This window comes from Rutilus rutilus (assembly GCF_951802725.1).
Source record: "Rutilus rutilus genome assembly, chromosome: 24".
Classification (NCBI taxonomy): domain Eukaryota; kingdom Metazoa; phylum Chordata; class Actinopteri; order Cypriniformes; family Leuciscidae; genus Rutilus; species Rutilus rutilus.
The window spans coordinates 1,070,159-1,088,201 of NC_140228.1; the positions used below are offsets into that span (position 1 = coordinate 1,070,159).

The window sequence follows — 18,043 nt, forward strand, 5'->3', positions numbered from 1 at the left end:
GATCCCAATCCTTTGCAGGACTGACGGCAGGCTCTTCAACCTTAACCCTCTGGGGACCAAAAACGCGCCGGCGCGTTTTGCTCGTTTTTTTTTTTAGCAATGAAAAATAAACACAAAATGCTCTGTTAATTTTGATCTTTAGTTTTCGTGTTATACATCAATCGATCCTGTTCAGTTTCTATTTTTTTTCTGTATACTCAAAATAAAAATAAAGTGTTTTGCTTTTTGACAAATAAAGAAACTTTAACATGATGCGATTTCTGCCTTCTCTCTATCCGTAAACTCCCATTTGAAACGCGTTCGAAAATGATCTATAACTCCGCGAAAATTCAGTCAAACAGGCAAACAGACCCACGGGCATAAAGCTTGAGATCGCATCTGTTAAATGAAGTCATTTATATAAAAAACAAATATTATCAGCTTCTGTAATCTGTATAAAAAGAGAGCGACTCCAGTCGACCTCATTACGAGATGATTCACAGTAATGTGACCACTCCCCGGAGAGCGCGTGCTATTCAAACGCAAATTCTGAGAACTATTTCAGAGCTGTGAAACGCCCACATCAGCTGTAAACAAAGTGCGTCGCGACTCCTCGCGAGTGAGACATTATAGCCTACCTTATGGAGAAATGTTTCCTCAGAACAGTGCTGATATGAGGAGCAATATCTCCTGATATGAGGAGCAGATTCCGCTGAGGAGTGAGGTAGGCTGTTTTCTTTTCTCACGTGTGGAATAACGTTATGGAATAACGTTAGTGTAGGCCTATGCAAACCGCAAAAAGATGAATCGCATTTCTATAATATGACTCGCCTTTCTGTGAGATGAATGAAGGGGACATATTTGTAAAGACTGTTTAGCATAAATATGAATCGCGCGTCTGTTTGTGAAAGAATAAACTGCTTTGCTATAGCCTACTGAGATGAGTAAAAATTGACTGGAATATGTTGAAATAAAATGTATTTGTATAAGCAACATATTAACCTGCAAAAAAAATACTATTTTTGTCAAAAATAAATTCATAGACTAAGATGTTAGATGTTCCAATGTTGGCTATATTCAAACTAATGAATGATAAAATGTAGGCCTATAATCTTTCTTTTTTTTTTTTTTTTTACAAAGAAAGAGTACACTTGAAATATTGTTGAAATTGTAATTATTGTTGTAATTGTAACATTTTTAATAAAATAGCAAAACATATTTACAAGAGAGATGTAAGCGAAATCTTAAATGGTCAATATAAGTCTTCTAAATACATCTTTTGTCTTTGCATTGTGGCTCAGTCAGTAGCTGTGTCCCAAAGTGAAGGCTGCGTCCTTCGAAGGCCGTATTTGAAGGCCGGATGGCCGTATTTGAAGGCCGATTGCGTCACCGCGGCGCGACGAAGGACGTCCCAATTCAAAGGCTGCATCCTTGGAAGGTCGCATTTGAAGGCCGATTGCGTCACCGCGGCTCGATGAAGGCTGTCCCAATTCAATTCTCCATCCTCCGAAGGCCGTATTCGAAGGCCGGTTGCGTCATCGCGCCGCGACGAAGGCTTCCCTGATTCAAAAGCGACGCCAAATGCGCCCTTCGTTTCCCCGTGAAAAGAAGGATACATAAATGGACACTTAGCGGCCTATCCTACCCCATAAGTCATTGCGCGCCGTTGAAGACAGCATTTATTTATTTATTTTTAAAGGCGGCCGAGACGAGATCGGTGGTGGACAGCAAATTCACATTTAAATGTAAGTATTATGTTTTCATTTACTCAAATAGCTAGCGAAACCAGAGTTAAATTTTCTTATAAACTTCTTCTTAACTCCTTCGTCACCATTGCGTGGCTTCATTTATTAGGTAGTTTTAGGCAAAACTTGTGGTAATAACGTTATTAGTTTAACGACCTATTTGTAATATTTGCACTTGTGTATTATAAGAAATATCACTCACCCAATAAAGCCCAAAACAATAAGAAAAGCAGTAGATAAGGCAATGGGGTTTCACTTTTATGTGTGTTTGTAGTGCTGTCATGCAAGCTATGTGGTTTTAACCAAATTTTAGTATACAGAAATATGATTTCTTAAGTATTTTGTATGCATGTCTTGATGTGTCATATTTTGCAGTGTTAACAATGCACTTAAGATTGCTCCTCTGTGTTAAGTACCCTTTTCTGCTTTTTTAGAAGAATTCAGGAAAAAATGGGTCTATATATATATATATATATATATATATATATAAAGAAAAGTACACACATCTTTGCTGAAATGTATTGTCCTGTTGTTGTTAACAAGCCATGGTTCATTTGCTCTGCCTTTAGGATTGCAAGTGTCCTGGGACAGGAGAGGGTGTGAGTGGGAAACCCACTGCTGAAGCTTGGCCCTGGTTTGTCCTCATGGATGAGGTGTTGGGACAGATGCATTGCACCAACCCCGCTGTCTTCATCGCCTCAATCCCTGAGGACACACCAGGGCCGAGTTCAGTAGTGGGTGCCCACGGTGAGGAGGAGCCAGGGGCAGCAGCACCAGCACAAAGGCGGCGAGACAGGACGAGTTTTTGGACTTGATCAGAGAAGAAATGCAACTACAGAGGGAGGCAGAGGCGAGGAGTGCACAGGAAAGAAGGAAGAGGATGGACAGGCTGTTTTCTCTTCTTGAGAGAATGATTGAAAAATATATATATTTTCTACATATTCTTGTTTAACTTTTTTCACTTTTATTTTTTAAAAGAAAAATGATGTACATTTATTTTTATGCAACTTTAAAGGGATACTCCACTTTTTTCGGAAATAAGCTCATTTTACATCTCCCCCAGAGTTAAACAGTTGAGTTTTACCGTTTTAGAATCCATTCAGCCGAACTCCGGGTCTGACGGTACCACTTTTAGCATAGCTTAGCACAGATCATTGATTCTGATGAGTCCAGTAGCATTTCTTTCAAAATGACCAAAGAGTTTCAATATTTTTCCTATTTAAAACTTGACTCTTCTGTAGTTAAACCGTGTACTAAGATCGACGGAAAATGAAAAGTTGCGATTTTCTAAGCCTATATGGCTAGGAACTACTCTCATTCCAGCGTAATAATCAAGGAACTGTGCGGCTGTACCATGGGTGCAGCAGGCGTAATGATATGACGCAGCGCCTGAAAATAGTCCCCAGCTCGGTAACTTCTTCCAACGTGACCGGGACTAAGTTTGTCTAACCTATTAGACCTATTTTCAGGCGCTGCGTCATATCATTACGCCTGCTGCACCCATGTTACAGCCGCACAGTTCCTTGATTATTACGCTGGAATGAGAGTAGTTCCTAGTCATATAGGCTTAGAAAATCGCAACTTTTCATTTTCTGTCGATCTTAGTACACGGTTTAACTACAGAAGAGTCAAGTTTTAAATAGGAAAAATATTGAAACTCTTTGGTCATTTTGAAAGAAATGCTACTGGACTCATCAGAATCAATGATCTGTGCTAAGCTATGCTAAAAGTGATACCGTCAGACCCGGAGTTCGGCTGAATGGATTCTAAAACGGTAAAACTCAACTGTTTAACTCTGGGGGAGATGTAAAATGAGCATATTTCTTCTGTATATTTTCAATATACAGTAATATCTGGTTGTTACATTATATACTTTTGTGTAGTGTAATGTAATCACATTGTGATGTGAGGGAAAAAAGTACTTCAGGTTACTTCACATTTGTAAGTGAATACGAAAACGAAATATGCAGTTCCGAAAATTAAAGTAACAAAATGTAGGCTTATTGTCACAATATTAACAAATTGTTGCTAACTACAGCAGCGTCCCATATCAAAGGGCGCATCTGAAGCGTTCGGACCGGTCTAGCCTACGAAGGATTGTTCTTGTCGCCTGGCAACCGTGACAGCTGCAGATGACGAGCGCGAGAAATACTGGACTTTTTATATTAAATTGGGTTTTGTATTCAAACAGGGCTAAACCGAAAATACATGATTCGGCAGCGCCGGGGCACACCATGACCTCCAGTAAAATATAAAACATAAAAATGACAATAGCCAATTCTGGCTCCATAGCTGTTTATTCAGTTATCAAAATGAATGATCAGGATAGCAGCTGTCCTCTCGCACCGTTGCTTGGCGCCAGGAGCGGTGATCGGGAACACCTGGTTGCACAATTAGGAAATCCTAGGAAGGCTACATGGTGCGTCCTTCAGAGGACGCATAGGCTGCATCCTTGAAGTCTGCGTCCTTCGAAGGATGCAGCCTTCAACATTGGGACACAGCTAGTGTCACACCTGAATGAATGGCTAATTATGCAGAGTGGGTGGGACACTGTAATCTAAGGTGTAAACTACTCCTCCCCCTCGCATATTGGCTTTCCAAGCAAAACCTGTTTTACACCATTTAAATCAATGTATTTTTTTTTGTGAACGATAAAGCAAGACTATTTTCACATAATTTTGAAGCTAGAACACAAAGGGACAACATCAATTAGTCAAAAGTCTTGTGGACACATATTTAATATGTGTTTTGTGTTCTAAAATCAGCAACTTTCATTTTATTTTTTTCCAATAACCACGCATAAACATTATTCTCTTAAAAATACAAACATCTACATACACGTTGCTCACATATTATGGTAGCCCTGTTTGTGCTATATAGAGTGAATTTACACCTTAGCCATTAACATGTTTATAAATAACTGAAAAAAGCACAAATATCAAGGCATGTCAGAACATCTCAAGGACCCCAAAAACAGCTTGGTCCCCAGAGGGTTAACAAAGCCAAGAGCAAAGTCAGAAATGCCACCATCATAGAGCTGCAATACGCCGATAATAACGCCATTGCAGCACACTCTCCTGAAGACCTCCAGGGCATCCTAAATGCCTTTGCCAAGGCATACAGAGCCCTGGGTTTGGTCTTGAACATCAAGAAAACTCAGGTTCTGTATCAACCACCACCCAACCAGCCATCACTCCAGCCCATCATCAAAGTGGATAACACCACTCTGGAAAGTGTGGACCATTTCCCCTACCTTGGCAGCATTCTCTCTTCCAAAGCTGATATAGACTGTGAAGTTAACCATCGCCTAAGCTGTACCAGCGGAGCCTATGCCAAACTCAGGACAAGAGTCTTTGATGACCGAGACCTGAGGGCTCAAACCAAGGTCCTGGTTTACAGAGCTGTGATTCTCCCAACTCTGCTGTATGGAGCGGAATCCTGGACCACCTACAGCAGACACCTGAGAGCACTGGAACAATTCCATCATAGATCCTTAAGAAAAATCCTGAGGATCAACTGGGAAGACAGATGTACAAACTCCAGTATTCTGGAGGAAACAAATATGCCCAGCATCACTACCACCATAATGCAGCACCAACTCCGATGGACAGGACATGTCATCCGCATGCCCAACAACCATCTCCCTAAGCAGATCCTGTACTGCCAGCTAAAAGAAGGACAGCGAGCCCCTGATGGGCCAAAGAAACGCTTTAAGGACAATATCAAGACCAGCCTGAAAAAGTTTAACATCACGTCCGGCAACTGGGAGAATCTCGCGTTTAACAGGGACTACTGGAGAAAAGCAGTGCAGGAAGGTGCAGCACACCACGAAACAGAACTCCACCGTGCCGCAGATGCAAAGCAGCAACAACGCAAAGACAAACAGAGAAAGGCTCCACCACCACACATCACCTCAACCTTCCAATGCCCACATTGCACCAGAATCTGTGGATCACAGATCGGCCTCTACAGCCACCTGCGGATCCACAAATAAGGCGACCCGACGGAGAGGACAGTCATACTCATTTCGAGTGACCGCCGAAGAAGAAGTGTGTGTGTGTGTGTGTGTGTGTGTGTGTGTGTGTCAGTGTCGGGCTGCAAAGATGAAGTTGACGATGCTCACTCTTCGCACGCAGTGAACGCGCTTAGAGAGAAATGCACACTTCATACGGAATACATAAGCATATGCTAGTCGGTTTATTTTCGTTTTGAATTGTTTTGTTTAAAAGTATACAATTCAAGCTTTCTATAAGGAATAACTAATGGAATATTTTTAAATTCGCTGATAATTGGGTGATCGCAAACCAGAATTCAAAGCCAACAAAGCTTAAGTTTATGGGCTCACGTACAACTCTCTCATTCGTCATGAATTCTAACTTTTCCATAGCTGCGATATAACATTTAATTGCTAACCTATTATTTATTTTGTAAACAAAGCTTTGTGTGTCATAATATTAATGTAAAACAGCATTCATATACAAAATTTTTTTTTAGGCGAACCACCGCCGGTACTACTCAGCCACCACGGTGGTGCGGTTGTCAAGTTTACCGGCACAGCCCTACTTGTGAGAGATACCCTTTAAATTAATAGATTAATTAAAGATTTTATTTACACCTGAACAATGATCGACACAAAGATAGATTGCTTCAAATTAGAGCTGTCACGATGTTAGATTTTTCACACCACGGTTATTGTCGATATCGCGATATCTATAGAATCTGGGGGGGGGGGGGGGGGGGGGGGTCGGCTAAATAAATTTTTACTTTGATTATAGTTTTTCTTTTTTACACAACAAACATAAGGATACTGATAAACACAAGGCACATGCATTACTTCTTGTATACTCAGTCTATGGCAATTTTTTTGTGAAGGAAGACAAGTTTATCTGGTTTCAAACTGAAGCGAAACATATTTCCTGCGAATGTTTCCTGAAGAACTGAAAAGCTCTTAAACCTGTTGCGCTGGCGCCAAGTCATGCATATAGCAGATCTGAACAAAAAAATCAAGTGCAAATACAAATGCAAAAATAAGATGAGTAAAGAAATGGGATATATGATCACAGAAACCCCCTGTTAACAGGTTAATGTCACATTTTCCATTCCATGACTAGTAAAATAATCGCAATTTACTCTCTGTAAAATGGCGTAAAACGCAGAGTGATGGACACGGAGATGGGTAAAAAGGTTGGTGGCTACACATTATGCAGATTGGGTTTATGGGGATCGCACACGCGGCACATCGGACGAGAAGTGACGCAACGCGTCAAGGACAACTCGAGGTATCGCACACCGGACGCACACTTTCTTAGTTTATGGCCAGCAATATTGTTACGTTTAGGAAATTATGAAATGAAGATAATGTCTGTGTGTACTATGTTATGACTGTACTGTACAATTAAATACAAAAGTTGCTGAGTCTGCGATCTGAACACTTTACCTCAGAGCATCCGTTAACTGAATGAAGTGAGAATCTCACCTGAAAATGGTTGCGGCCGGATTTTGAGCCATGGGCGCAGTTGCTGGGCGCCGCGGACAGATGCACACCGCCGGTGTGTGTACACTCATAGAGAATAATGCGTTCGAATTTTAAAGATGCGCTTCTCGTCCGGTGTGTGACACCCTTTATAAGGAGATGTTTTCTTTAGGATATGTTGTGAGCTTAATTTTTTCGGGTTTCACTCTCTCGCTCAGACGACATTCTTCTCAGATTAACGTGGGCGCGCGCTGCGTCGTCTTCTTATTTGATAGGTGTCAGCGGGTGCAATACAGCCACCTGAGAGGTCAGCCAGGTACTGGCGCTGGAGTATTTACGTGTCATGTTATCATAAGAGTCCTGTTTATTTTAAACATCGTGGTTATCGCCAATACCGGTATATTGTCATCCTCTAAATTAACACGATGTCGATATTTCATGATTTTAATATCACGATTATCGTCAACACCGGTATATTGCGACACCCCTACTTCAAATATGGAAAACAGAAAATCCACTGTGCTTGCTTGATGCATGAGAAACAAACCTCATTGGTTCGCATGCACCACCTACGCACATTTTATCTTGAACTGCTTACACTGGATTAAACTGCTCGATTTATAAAGATTCATTTTACGACCTATGGGTATACGTTTTGATTACCTGGACTTCCAATGTAGTGACCGGAAACTCACACGAACACATCCTTGTGTTCTGAAGATAAAAAGTTATATGGGTTTGGGGAGACAACCTGTATTCGTATAGTATATTATATATTTTTTTAATGCCATGCCAGTATCTGAGGCTATTTTCATGGCAAAAACTGAATTACAAAAATTCAAGAGTAACAAATACAATAAAAATTAAAGCTGCAAGCAGCATTTATCGGGGTTCAAGTAGTTAAGGCCTTTAAGGCCTTTAAGCACACAAGCATCAAAAGACATTAAGTTTTATTTAGAAAGCATTTAACAACTGCCATCATAGATGAAAAAGTCAATTTACAGCCAATACAGGCAGTCTACCATAGGAAATATATGGTTTTAAAGCGTTTTTACAGTTATAGCACCTTTTTGACTGAGTCTTCTTACAGTCTTGCCTGATCTCCACCACTTTTATTAGTCGTACTCAAAGTGTGTCCATATATATGTGTCAAATTTGTTGTAAATATGTCATTTTGATAAGGAGTTTGGACAATTATATTAAGTGGCTTAACGGGCCAACACCGGGCCCTTAAGTAGGATTATCAAGGCGGGCCCCTTGATGACGCAGTTGATAACATTGATGACGCAATGTCCGCAAGTAGGCTACCATGAATAGGGCAGGATATGATCATACACAGCATATAAGAGATGAGATGACTAAAAAAATCAGGAGGAGCCTACGCTCACCAAAAAACAAACAAAAAACAACAAAAAAAAACACTGGTGACAGCGCACCATAACACATTGTTAGTTCTAGGTCCAAATACATAAAAAAGATGCTCTCTTAAATTATAGCGGGATTTTCCAGGCTTTCCTATGTGCAACTGCAAAGTTGTCGATTTGATCAGGATTGTGCGCACAGGCATTCTCAATTGACCCTTCGCAGGGAGTTTGATTGACAGGCGATCTGACTAATCATAATCCGCCATTTTGTCCCACAAAGCAGTCAGGAGAGTTAGTTGATTAACATTGGAGGATTTAAATTTGAAAAACAAAGTGTACTGACGTATTTGTCACGGATTGGCCAGGTTCATCCACCACAATCACCCAGCGATCACAGTCACCTGAATATTAATTAGTCACACCTGCACCCCTTCAATCACCACTGCTTCTTAAGCACACCTCACGCACTCCTCGTTGTCCGGGCTCGTTAATCCGAAGCGGACTCTAGTGCTTCTCTCTGCGAGTTTCACTACTAAACTTACCTGTGTTTACTTACCAGTTCTCTACGAAGATTCCAGTCTGTTCCAGTCTGTCCAGATCTCATCTCGAGTGGTGTCCGAGCCGTAAGCCTGTCAGTATCATCTAGTGGTGCGTGAGTGTGTGCTGTCACCTGTCATCCTCTTCAGCCAAAGTTCATCTCCACTCTGAAGTCTCATCCTGCCGTTCCTGCAAAGATACTACTATCAGTCATCGCGAATTACATTCCAGAACTCTCAACCTCTGAACTCTGATACTCACCTATATCCAACTCGTTGATCCTTCTTGACATTCAGTTGTTCAAATAAACATTACTGCTTCACTTACCTTGTTGTCCGTCTGCTTCCGTAACAGTATTAGCACTTTAAAACAACATTCCTTTTATGTTCATTCATGTTTATTTTAATGCTACAAATTAACTAGAAGGAAGAGATGATCGGTTCACGGGCAGCTTTAACTGAGCCTTGAGTCTACAGCGATCTGTCAGACACATTAAAGAGTCACAAAATGGTATTTATTGCTTAAACTTCTCTAAAAAATGACTACATCTGAAAGGTGAGAGTTTGTTTCATATCAAAAGTACTTGTCTGTCAGCGCGCAGTCTCCTCTCTGATCCGCAATGTATTTTTTACTGTGTGAGAACTTGGTGTGGTGTGAGAGTGGTGTCGCTTGTCAGACATAGCAACAGTAACTAAAGTGGGCGGGTCTTTGCGACCGGTCATTGACAGTATGGACGGGGATTCGCCAGTCCCAATTCAAAACAAATTTCATCACAATCCATCATTGTTCGTTTCAAACATGTGAGAGCATCAAAATGATCCATGGGTGAAATTGATTGGATTTAATTAAAAAAATTTTGTCAGTTCCTATCATAATTTTAACATTTTGGCGTTATTGTTTAGCTATTTACCTATGTTTTAAAAATTTTTAAAATTTTGTTTTTTTGTTGTTGTCTCGATCGGACTAACGGCTTTGAAGATAACCACAATTTTTTAAAGCTCTAAGTGACACTTACAAAAACCATAAGGCAAAACCTGGCATGTTTGGTATTGTTGGACTCGGCAAGGATTCAGGAGTCTTAGGAGGTCACTCCTGTGAAAAAACACTGGCTTGAAACTTCTAAGGCTCCTTCAAGGCATTGTGCCAATGACGTATACTGAGTTTTTTTAGATGTTCACCAATGTTCTCATAGACTATCATGGAACCCTGGACAAAGACACTGCGTGCCAATTTTCAGTAAACTAACGGTTGGGTGCGCTTATAGCTATTTTCATGATTTTTTTCACTGTATAGGGCCACCAAGTGGCCAATTGTTAAGATTATTTTTCACGTGACCTCAGAATGAGCTCATGAATATGTGTCCCAAGTTTTGCGAAAATATCTCTTTCTGTTCACAAGTTATAACCATTTTATAGTGCCACCAAGTGGCCAATTGTTGCGATTTTTTTCAAGTGATCTCAAATTGAGCTCAGGAAGATGTATCCCAACTTTAGCAAAAAAAATCTCTTTCCGTTCACAATTTATAACCGTTTTAGTAAAAGTGGCCCTAGTGCCATCAAATATTTTGGTTCCCCTTATCGACCGTTAATTGAAATTTTGAATTTTTTTGATGATTATTGATTGGAAAAATGGGCATGAGCATAAAAAAAATATACATCGGAGGCTAATATTTGTCTAAAGTTATATTAGCAAGGTCTATACGTTCATCTGGTAGATTGACGGTTTACCTTTGCCTGTCTAAGAAAACATTCTAGCTCAATCATGATATGTGCACCATGTTTATTGCCTATTATCAGACGCGTTGACTTAGTGACATAAAATAAAAGTGTAAGTTACACAAATAAAACCGACAGAGGAACGGACAAACAACTACAGAAATCAAACGTGTTTGCTAATGACAATGCTAACATCAAAGTTATATCTAGCGTACTAGTAAGCCCGTAACAGACAGCGATCATGAATAATAAAAACCTTTACAGACAATAGCAAACATCCTGAGGTCACAATTACTTGAAATTTTTATATTAAACACAGTTTATTCCAAAGATACTTGCAACAGCAGCCAGGTCAGCATCTGTTTTGCAGGCTTCTGTTTCTCTCAGTTCTCACCATTCTGAAAAAGCTGGTCCGATATTTACTCGAGTCTGACTTCTTGCTCGGTCAGTCTCCCGTTTCCTCTTTCGTTGGTCCTCCGACAAAGATTTGCTAGCTTTCTGCTAGTTTTTACAGGCTCAGCCATAACTCAATCGTAGCCCTTTGCTTATAGCTAGCCCGCCAGTGCTTGAATGGGGGCGTGTACGTGTGCAGTGCCGTCAAGCAATTCGTTACATCGCGAGACCTGATATCACGCGATACTTCCTGACGCCGACCCGGCGGCCCAAAGTTGCAAGTGAGTTTTTCCACTCTCGGGCACCAGGGGGGTGCGAATCCACCACAATTCAACCCAAAATAAGGAATATAACCATTCCACTGACTCCAAAGGTGTTCAGTTAAGGTTAAAAAGTCACCTAGAGCCCCGATTACACTCACCAAATTTGAAGAGGATCAGATCAAAACTGTAGGAGGAGTTTGTTAAAGTACAACATCTGGAAATGGCGGAAAATGCCCAAAATCTGAGAGGAAGTTCAAAATAGCTGACTTCCTGTTGTGTTTAGGGCTATGCTCCAAGATACTTTTTTGTAGGTATTGGGTCATTACATGTATGTACCCCCCCCCCCCCATATCTTTACGCGTGAAAACCATATCACGCATAAATTTTCACCACTTCTGAAGCGTGTGCAAAGTTTCATGAGTTTTCGAGCATGTTAAGGCCCTCTAAAAAGCGATTCACTTTGGAGAAGAAGAAGAAGAAATATAGCTGCGAGCAGCGATTACGGGCCCAAGCCGGTGGCACCGCAACCCCGGTGCCTTTAGTTAAGGCACTGGGGTGGCGGTAACGCCGGCTTTGGCCCTTCATCGCTGCTCGCAGCTATATATATACACACATACATAAATATATAAAAGACAGAAAATATTACTTGACTTACCTTATTTTGATTTTATGATACACTCAAAATATTCCACAACAAATCCTTTAAATTTTATGTAAAAATAAAAATGAAAGTAAAGCAGTGTTGGGCTCACGTAACCCTCTCATTAGAATAAAAATGTTTCAACATTTGCAATGTATTTGGATGCTAAACTATTCTTTATTATAGGCTTTGTTCTTCACTCGTGTTCTAATATCGACGGAAAAAATGTGCTTGGAAACATCACAGTGGAGCGGTGCTTACTGTGAATGTACGAATTGTAATAATTCATTACATTTTTACATTTACTGCTCTAAATTTGACTATTTAGAGCAGTGTAATTTTTATATGTTAGGTTGACTATTTTATTATTATATTTTATTAAGGCTATAATGAACAGGCTGCGATGTCAAGATTGCAATGCTGGAATATATATGTGTGTGTGTGTGTGTGTGTGTGTGTGTGTGTGTGTGTGTGTGTGTGTGTGGGTGTGTGTGTGTGTGTGTGTGTGAACCAGCTTTGGGGGGGGGGGGCACAGCTTGCAAAAGGTTAGATAAGGTATTTGGCTTCGGGAAACCCCCTAATCTACTCCAGTAAAACATTCTCACATTCTTTTGCTTCCAACACCCATGTTAAGAATGTTCTGAAAGCACGTGATTTAAGGGAAGAATCTCACACTATATATATGACTGAGGCAGCAGCTGCAGGCCAGATGAAGAAGGAACCAGAAACAGAACATGTAAGTACACCATCAATTCCTTTATAAAAGATACAATTTGTAACAACTGCTTAGGCCTAGGCCTACAATACATCGTAATATAAAATAACTTATTTCTATTCAAATCTAAGATGTGATATGATCTCTCATCATGTTTACTGAAAATAAATTATTTTAAATGTTCAACTTAAAAAAATAAAAGATGACATGTTTCAGGCATTTGGTGCCTGTAGCTTTATTTTACAGTTCATATCTGTATATAAACTAGGCTATTATCTGATATACTATAGGCAGTGTTGGTAAAGTTCACTTTCTGCATGAACTAGTTCAAAGTTCAGTTCACAAATTTTAAAATGAACTAGTTCATAGTTCTTTTTTTCCATGTTGCTGCGAGATATTATTTTTCAAAATGATTGCCACAGCCCATATAGAACCACAGACAATTATTTTATCAGTTTTAACACTGAATGTGTTTGTGTCAGATTTGTCCCATCCTCACCGACCTTGTCATAAAACCATAGACTGTAAAAAAAAAACTTGTTTAAATTATCATACGACGCCTCCTTGCTGCTTTTTGTTTTGATTTGTAAGGTAAGTGATGAGTCGTTGAACAATCCATTCATTGCGTCTGTAACGTGACAAATGAACGAAAGACTCGGAAGGTAAAGTAATTATTTATGTTCCCTGTAAACGATTTTTGACTGCATTATAATGATTTCTTAATTCAGAATATGATCAAGATTGCATAGGTGGATGTGTTCTGGGAATTTGACAGTTAATAGTATAACATTTAAAGCCCCTTAAATGAACGAAATGACTTGAAAAAAGATTTGTTCATTTTGATGAACGAGATCGAACAACAGAGTCAGTAGACACTGGCGGCTGGTGTTGCCAGATTGGGTGTTTTTTCCGCTACATATTAAGGCCGGTTTATTGTGTGTTTTAGCTGGGTTTTCTCTATAGAAATCTGGCACTCTATTGAACGAAGTTAAACTTAATGTGAAAACCGGTAAAATAAAAATCTGAAGTTGAATGTTGAAATTTGCACTCGCAGACAAGTAGTTTCAGGAATCAGGAGTTTATTTAAATAATACTTGCCTGATGGCTCATGCTACCGTTAACCCGGACGTCGAGGTCACTTCTGTTATTTGGGACTTACTTACTTTACTTATGCCCTCCACCCCTGGCGGTATGGGCCGCCAAAGATAGATCTCCAGAGATTTCTGTCCTGGGCCATTCTTTCTAGTTGGCTCCAGTTGTAACCCATCCTAGTGATGTCTGCGTCGAGTTCGCGTCGCCATGTGTTTCTTGGGCGGCCTCTCTTTCGCTTGCCTTGAGGATTCCACCTGAGAGCCTGCCTGGTGATGTTGGTTGGCGGTTTGCGGAGGGTGTGCCCTATCCAACCCCATCTCCTCTTCCATATTTCTACTTCCACTGGGATTTGGCAAGCAATGATGCTGCCCAGGTAGGTGAATGACTTCACTTCCTCCAGAGGTTCTGCTCAGTGTGATTGGGTTGACGTTGCCGGAGTTGGTCTTAAGGATCTTTGTCTTCTCTTTGTGGATAATGAGTCCAACTTGTGCTGATGTGGCTACCAACACACTGGTCTTTTCTTGCATCTGCTGCTGGCTGTGGGAGAGAAGTGCGAGGTCGTCGGCGAAGTCTAGGTCATCAAGTTGATTCCGTAAGGTCCACTGAATCCCATTCCTGCGTTCACTGGTAGAAGTCTTCATGATCCAGTCGATGGCGATGAGGAAAAGGAACGGGGATAACAAGCATCCTTGTCGGACTCCAGTGTTCACCCGGAAGCTGTTGGTGAGCTGTCCTGCATGGATCACTCGACAGGTCATGCCTTCGTATGAGTTCTTTATCAGGTTTACCAACTTGGATGGGATGCCGTAGTGCCGGAGGAGCTTCCATAGGACCTCTCGATCCACACTGTCAAATGCCTTCTCGTAGTCGACAAGGTTGATATACAATGGTGAGTTCCACTCCAAAGACTGCTCCACTATGATGCGCAGCGTTGCGATCTGGTCAGTGCATGATCTGTTCGGCCGAAAACCAGCTTGCTCATCTCGTAGTTGTGAATCGACAGCGTCATTCATTCGCTCTAGGAGGACCCGATTGAAGACCTTGCCTGGCACTGACAGGAGTGTGATACCTCTGTAGTTGTTACAATTGCTGAGGTCACCTTTCTTTGGAAGCTTGATTAGATAACCCTCCTTCCAGTCAGTCGGTATCTCTTCGTTCTCCCAGATTTTCTCAAAGAGTGGGTACAGCATCTCCACTGACAAGTTCAGATCTACTTTCAGGGCCGCTGCTGGTATATCATCAGGTCCAGCCGCCTTCCAGTTCTTCAGCAAGGTGATGGCCGTCCTGATCTCTTCTCTGGTCGGCTTGTCGCAATTGATGGGGAGATCTTCGTCCGCTGGGTTGATGATTGGTGGATTTGGTGGTGCTGGTCTGTTAAGAAGCTCTTCAGAGTGTTCAGACCATCTATCCATCTGCTGCGTTAGTCCTGTGGTGGCCTTTCCATCCTTACCCTTGACGGGTCGTTCTGGCTTGCTATACTTCCCAGACAGTTTCTTTGTCGTGTCGTACAGCTGTTTCATATTGCCACTGTATGCTGCCTGTTCCGCTATAGCTGCCAGTCCATCTATGTAATCTTTCTTGTCCTTCCTAATATTCTTCTTGACTGCTTTGTGGGTTTCTGCGTATTCAACTTGGGCCTTGGCCTTTGCTGTCCTAGTCCTGCTGTTGTTTATTGCCACCTTCTTCTGTTTTCTCTCTTCTATCTTAAGTCTCGGCTGTGATCCACTCTTTGTGATGGTGTTTTTGTGTCCCGACCACTTCTTGACAGACTGTTCTCAGTGTCTCTTTTATAATTTGCCAGTTGGCCTGTACACTGCTCCTTTCCACTTCCTTGTCCAGCTCATGTAGCACCTCAAACTTATTCTTTAACTGAAGTTCAAACTCGTCTCTAACGCTGGTACTATTTAGGCGGCTGACATCATACTTCACTCTATATGGTGTTGTTTCCATCCAGTTCTTTTTTAATTTCAGCTGCATGCTGGCTACTACTAAATGGTGGTCGGACCCCACATCTGCTCCTCTTCTACATCTAACATCCTGAAGGGATCTTCTGAACTTCTTGCTAATGCAGATGTGGTCAATCTGGTTCTCTGTCATACCGTCCGGTTATACCCAGGTGTTTTTGTGGATCCGCTTATGAGGAAAGACGCTACCTCCGATGACCAGGTTGTTGAGCAAAATCTTTCTCCATTATCGTTCATCACCCCTAGTCCATGTATCCCCATAACCTGTTCATATCCTGTGTTGTTAAGTCCAACCTTGGCGTTGAAATCTCCCATAAGAATGACGATGTCTCTGGCTCTGAATATTTCCACGACTTTCTGCAGTCTGTGATAGAACTCATCCTTGTCTTCTTCATAGGAGTCATTGGTTGGAGCATAACACTGGATGACGTTGAGGTTGACCTTCTTCTGTTTGGTTCTGAATGATGCTGTGATGATTCTGGGGCCATGTGCCTCCCATCCAATTAGTGCCCTCTGTGCTTGCCTGGATAGCATAAAGCCCACTCCTTGATTGTGATGTGTGTCACTCTCCTCATGCCCGGAGTAAAGCAATAGCTCTCCTGTCATCAGTCTCCTTTGTCCAGCTTGCGTCCATCTGGTTTCACTGATGCCAAGTAAGATCATACAGTTTTTCTTCATTTCGGCAGCTACCTGCTTTGTTTTACCTGTCTCGTACATGGTTCTGACATTCCATGTGCCGATATGGGTTCTTCTGGTTGAAAGAAGAATCGGCTCGGTGGCTTCCTTTCGGCTTTCACCACCTAGTGTCATGCGTCCCCGAATTGTCGGAGATCTTCCCGTTTCCAGGAAATTAGTCTCTGTTTTTCTATTTGGCGTTTCTGTAGCAGTTAGGGTTTTTTTCCTGGGTGGGGTTGCTAACCCCACGCCCAACCCTCCTCCTTTTTCATCCGGGCTTGGGACCGGCAATGGCAGAGTTCGTTATTTGGGAAAAGCCTGTAAAAGTCCTGTCAGAAAGCGATGCATAAGCATGTTGAGTAATGACGCCCAGTTCCAGGAATGCACTAATATTTTTTTGGTAGTACCAGTTTGCAACAATTATTAGTTAACACAGAGTTGTTAACACTTCAGAAAAAAAATAATGATTTAAAGGCAAAGGAGCCTAGGTTGATTTTACTCCGAACCATCCCTTTAATGGACCTTTAATTAAGATCCAAGATGGCGCCGCGGATGGCTGCCTCGGTGTTGAGCTCTCCAGTTGTTACACTGTTTTTGTTAGTTTGTCCTGTTTTATGTTTGTCATTCGCTATCAGTTATACCAGGGACGAACTGCTGAACATTCGGCAGTGCACACCAACTGATCACCAACCAGTTTTTGATTCTTCTGGCGTTTTGCGGAACATTGTCGTCGGTTGCGCCGCTGCACTGTGGAAACAGTATAAGACGCGCAGGCGTGGGAAGCGAGCCGGCACACTCGTTAAGCTCAGGCAGCGCGGATTCAGAACGGCGCTGCCTAGCATCCATCTGGCGAATGTCCGCTCTCTCCCTAACAAAATGGACGAACTACTTCTGCTCTCACGCAAAAACAAGGACTTTACCAACTCTGCTGCTCTGTGTTTCACGGAAACCTGGCTGAACGAAGCCATTCCGGACAGCGCGTTACATCTACCGGACTTTCAGCTGTTCAGAGCGGATCGCGATATGGAGTCAACGGGGAAAACGCGCGGTGGTGGGACATGCTTTTACATCAACAGAAGGTGGTGTACTGATGTAACTGTGTTAAGGAAGATGTGCTGTCCTGATGTGGAAGTGCTTTTCATTAACTGTAAGCCGTTCTACTCGCCGCGGGAGTTTTCCTCGCTCGTTCTCATCAGTGTTTACATTCCACCGCAAGCACACGTGAGTACGGCGCTGCAACAGCTGGCTGATCTGATCACAGAAACAGAACAACAACACCCGGACTCTGTTCTTATCATTCTCGGAGACTTTAATCAGGCAAAACTCACACGTGAACTGCCTAAATTCAAACAGCACATTACATGCCCCACCAGAGACAATAATATTTTGGACCATTGCTACACCACAACAAAGGATGCATATCGCTCCGTCGCCAGAGCAGCTCTAGGACTTTCCGATCACTGCCTGGTTCATCTTCTACCAACTTAC

At 41.8% G+C, this 18,043-nt stretch overlaps 1 protein-coding gene across 3 annotated transcripts in view; it reads left to right on the top strand.

Moving 5' to 3' along the window:
* The first annotated feature begins 12,816 nt into the window (after positions 1 to 12,816).
* The window catches only part of LOC311284201 (uncharacterized protein), a 30,622-nt gene continuing 25,395 nt past the window's right edge, over positions 12,817 to 18,043 (top strand). The window contains exons 1-2 of one of the 3 annotated variants that reach the window (XM_084399102.1): positions 12,817 to 12,845; positions 13,416 to 13,486. In XM_084399102.1, coding sequence (XP_084255228.1) covers positions 13,467 to 13,486 — 20 coding nt within the window. In that variant the 5' untranslated portion in view covers positions 12,817 to 12,845; positions 13,416 to 13,466. The remainder of the gene's footprint in view (positions 12,846 to 13,415; positions 13,487 to 18,043) is intronic. The other 2 variants (XM_084399105.1, XM_084399103.1) reach the window with 2 other exon arrangements.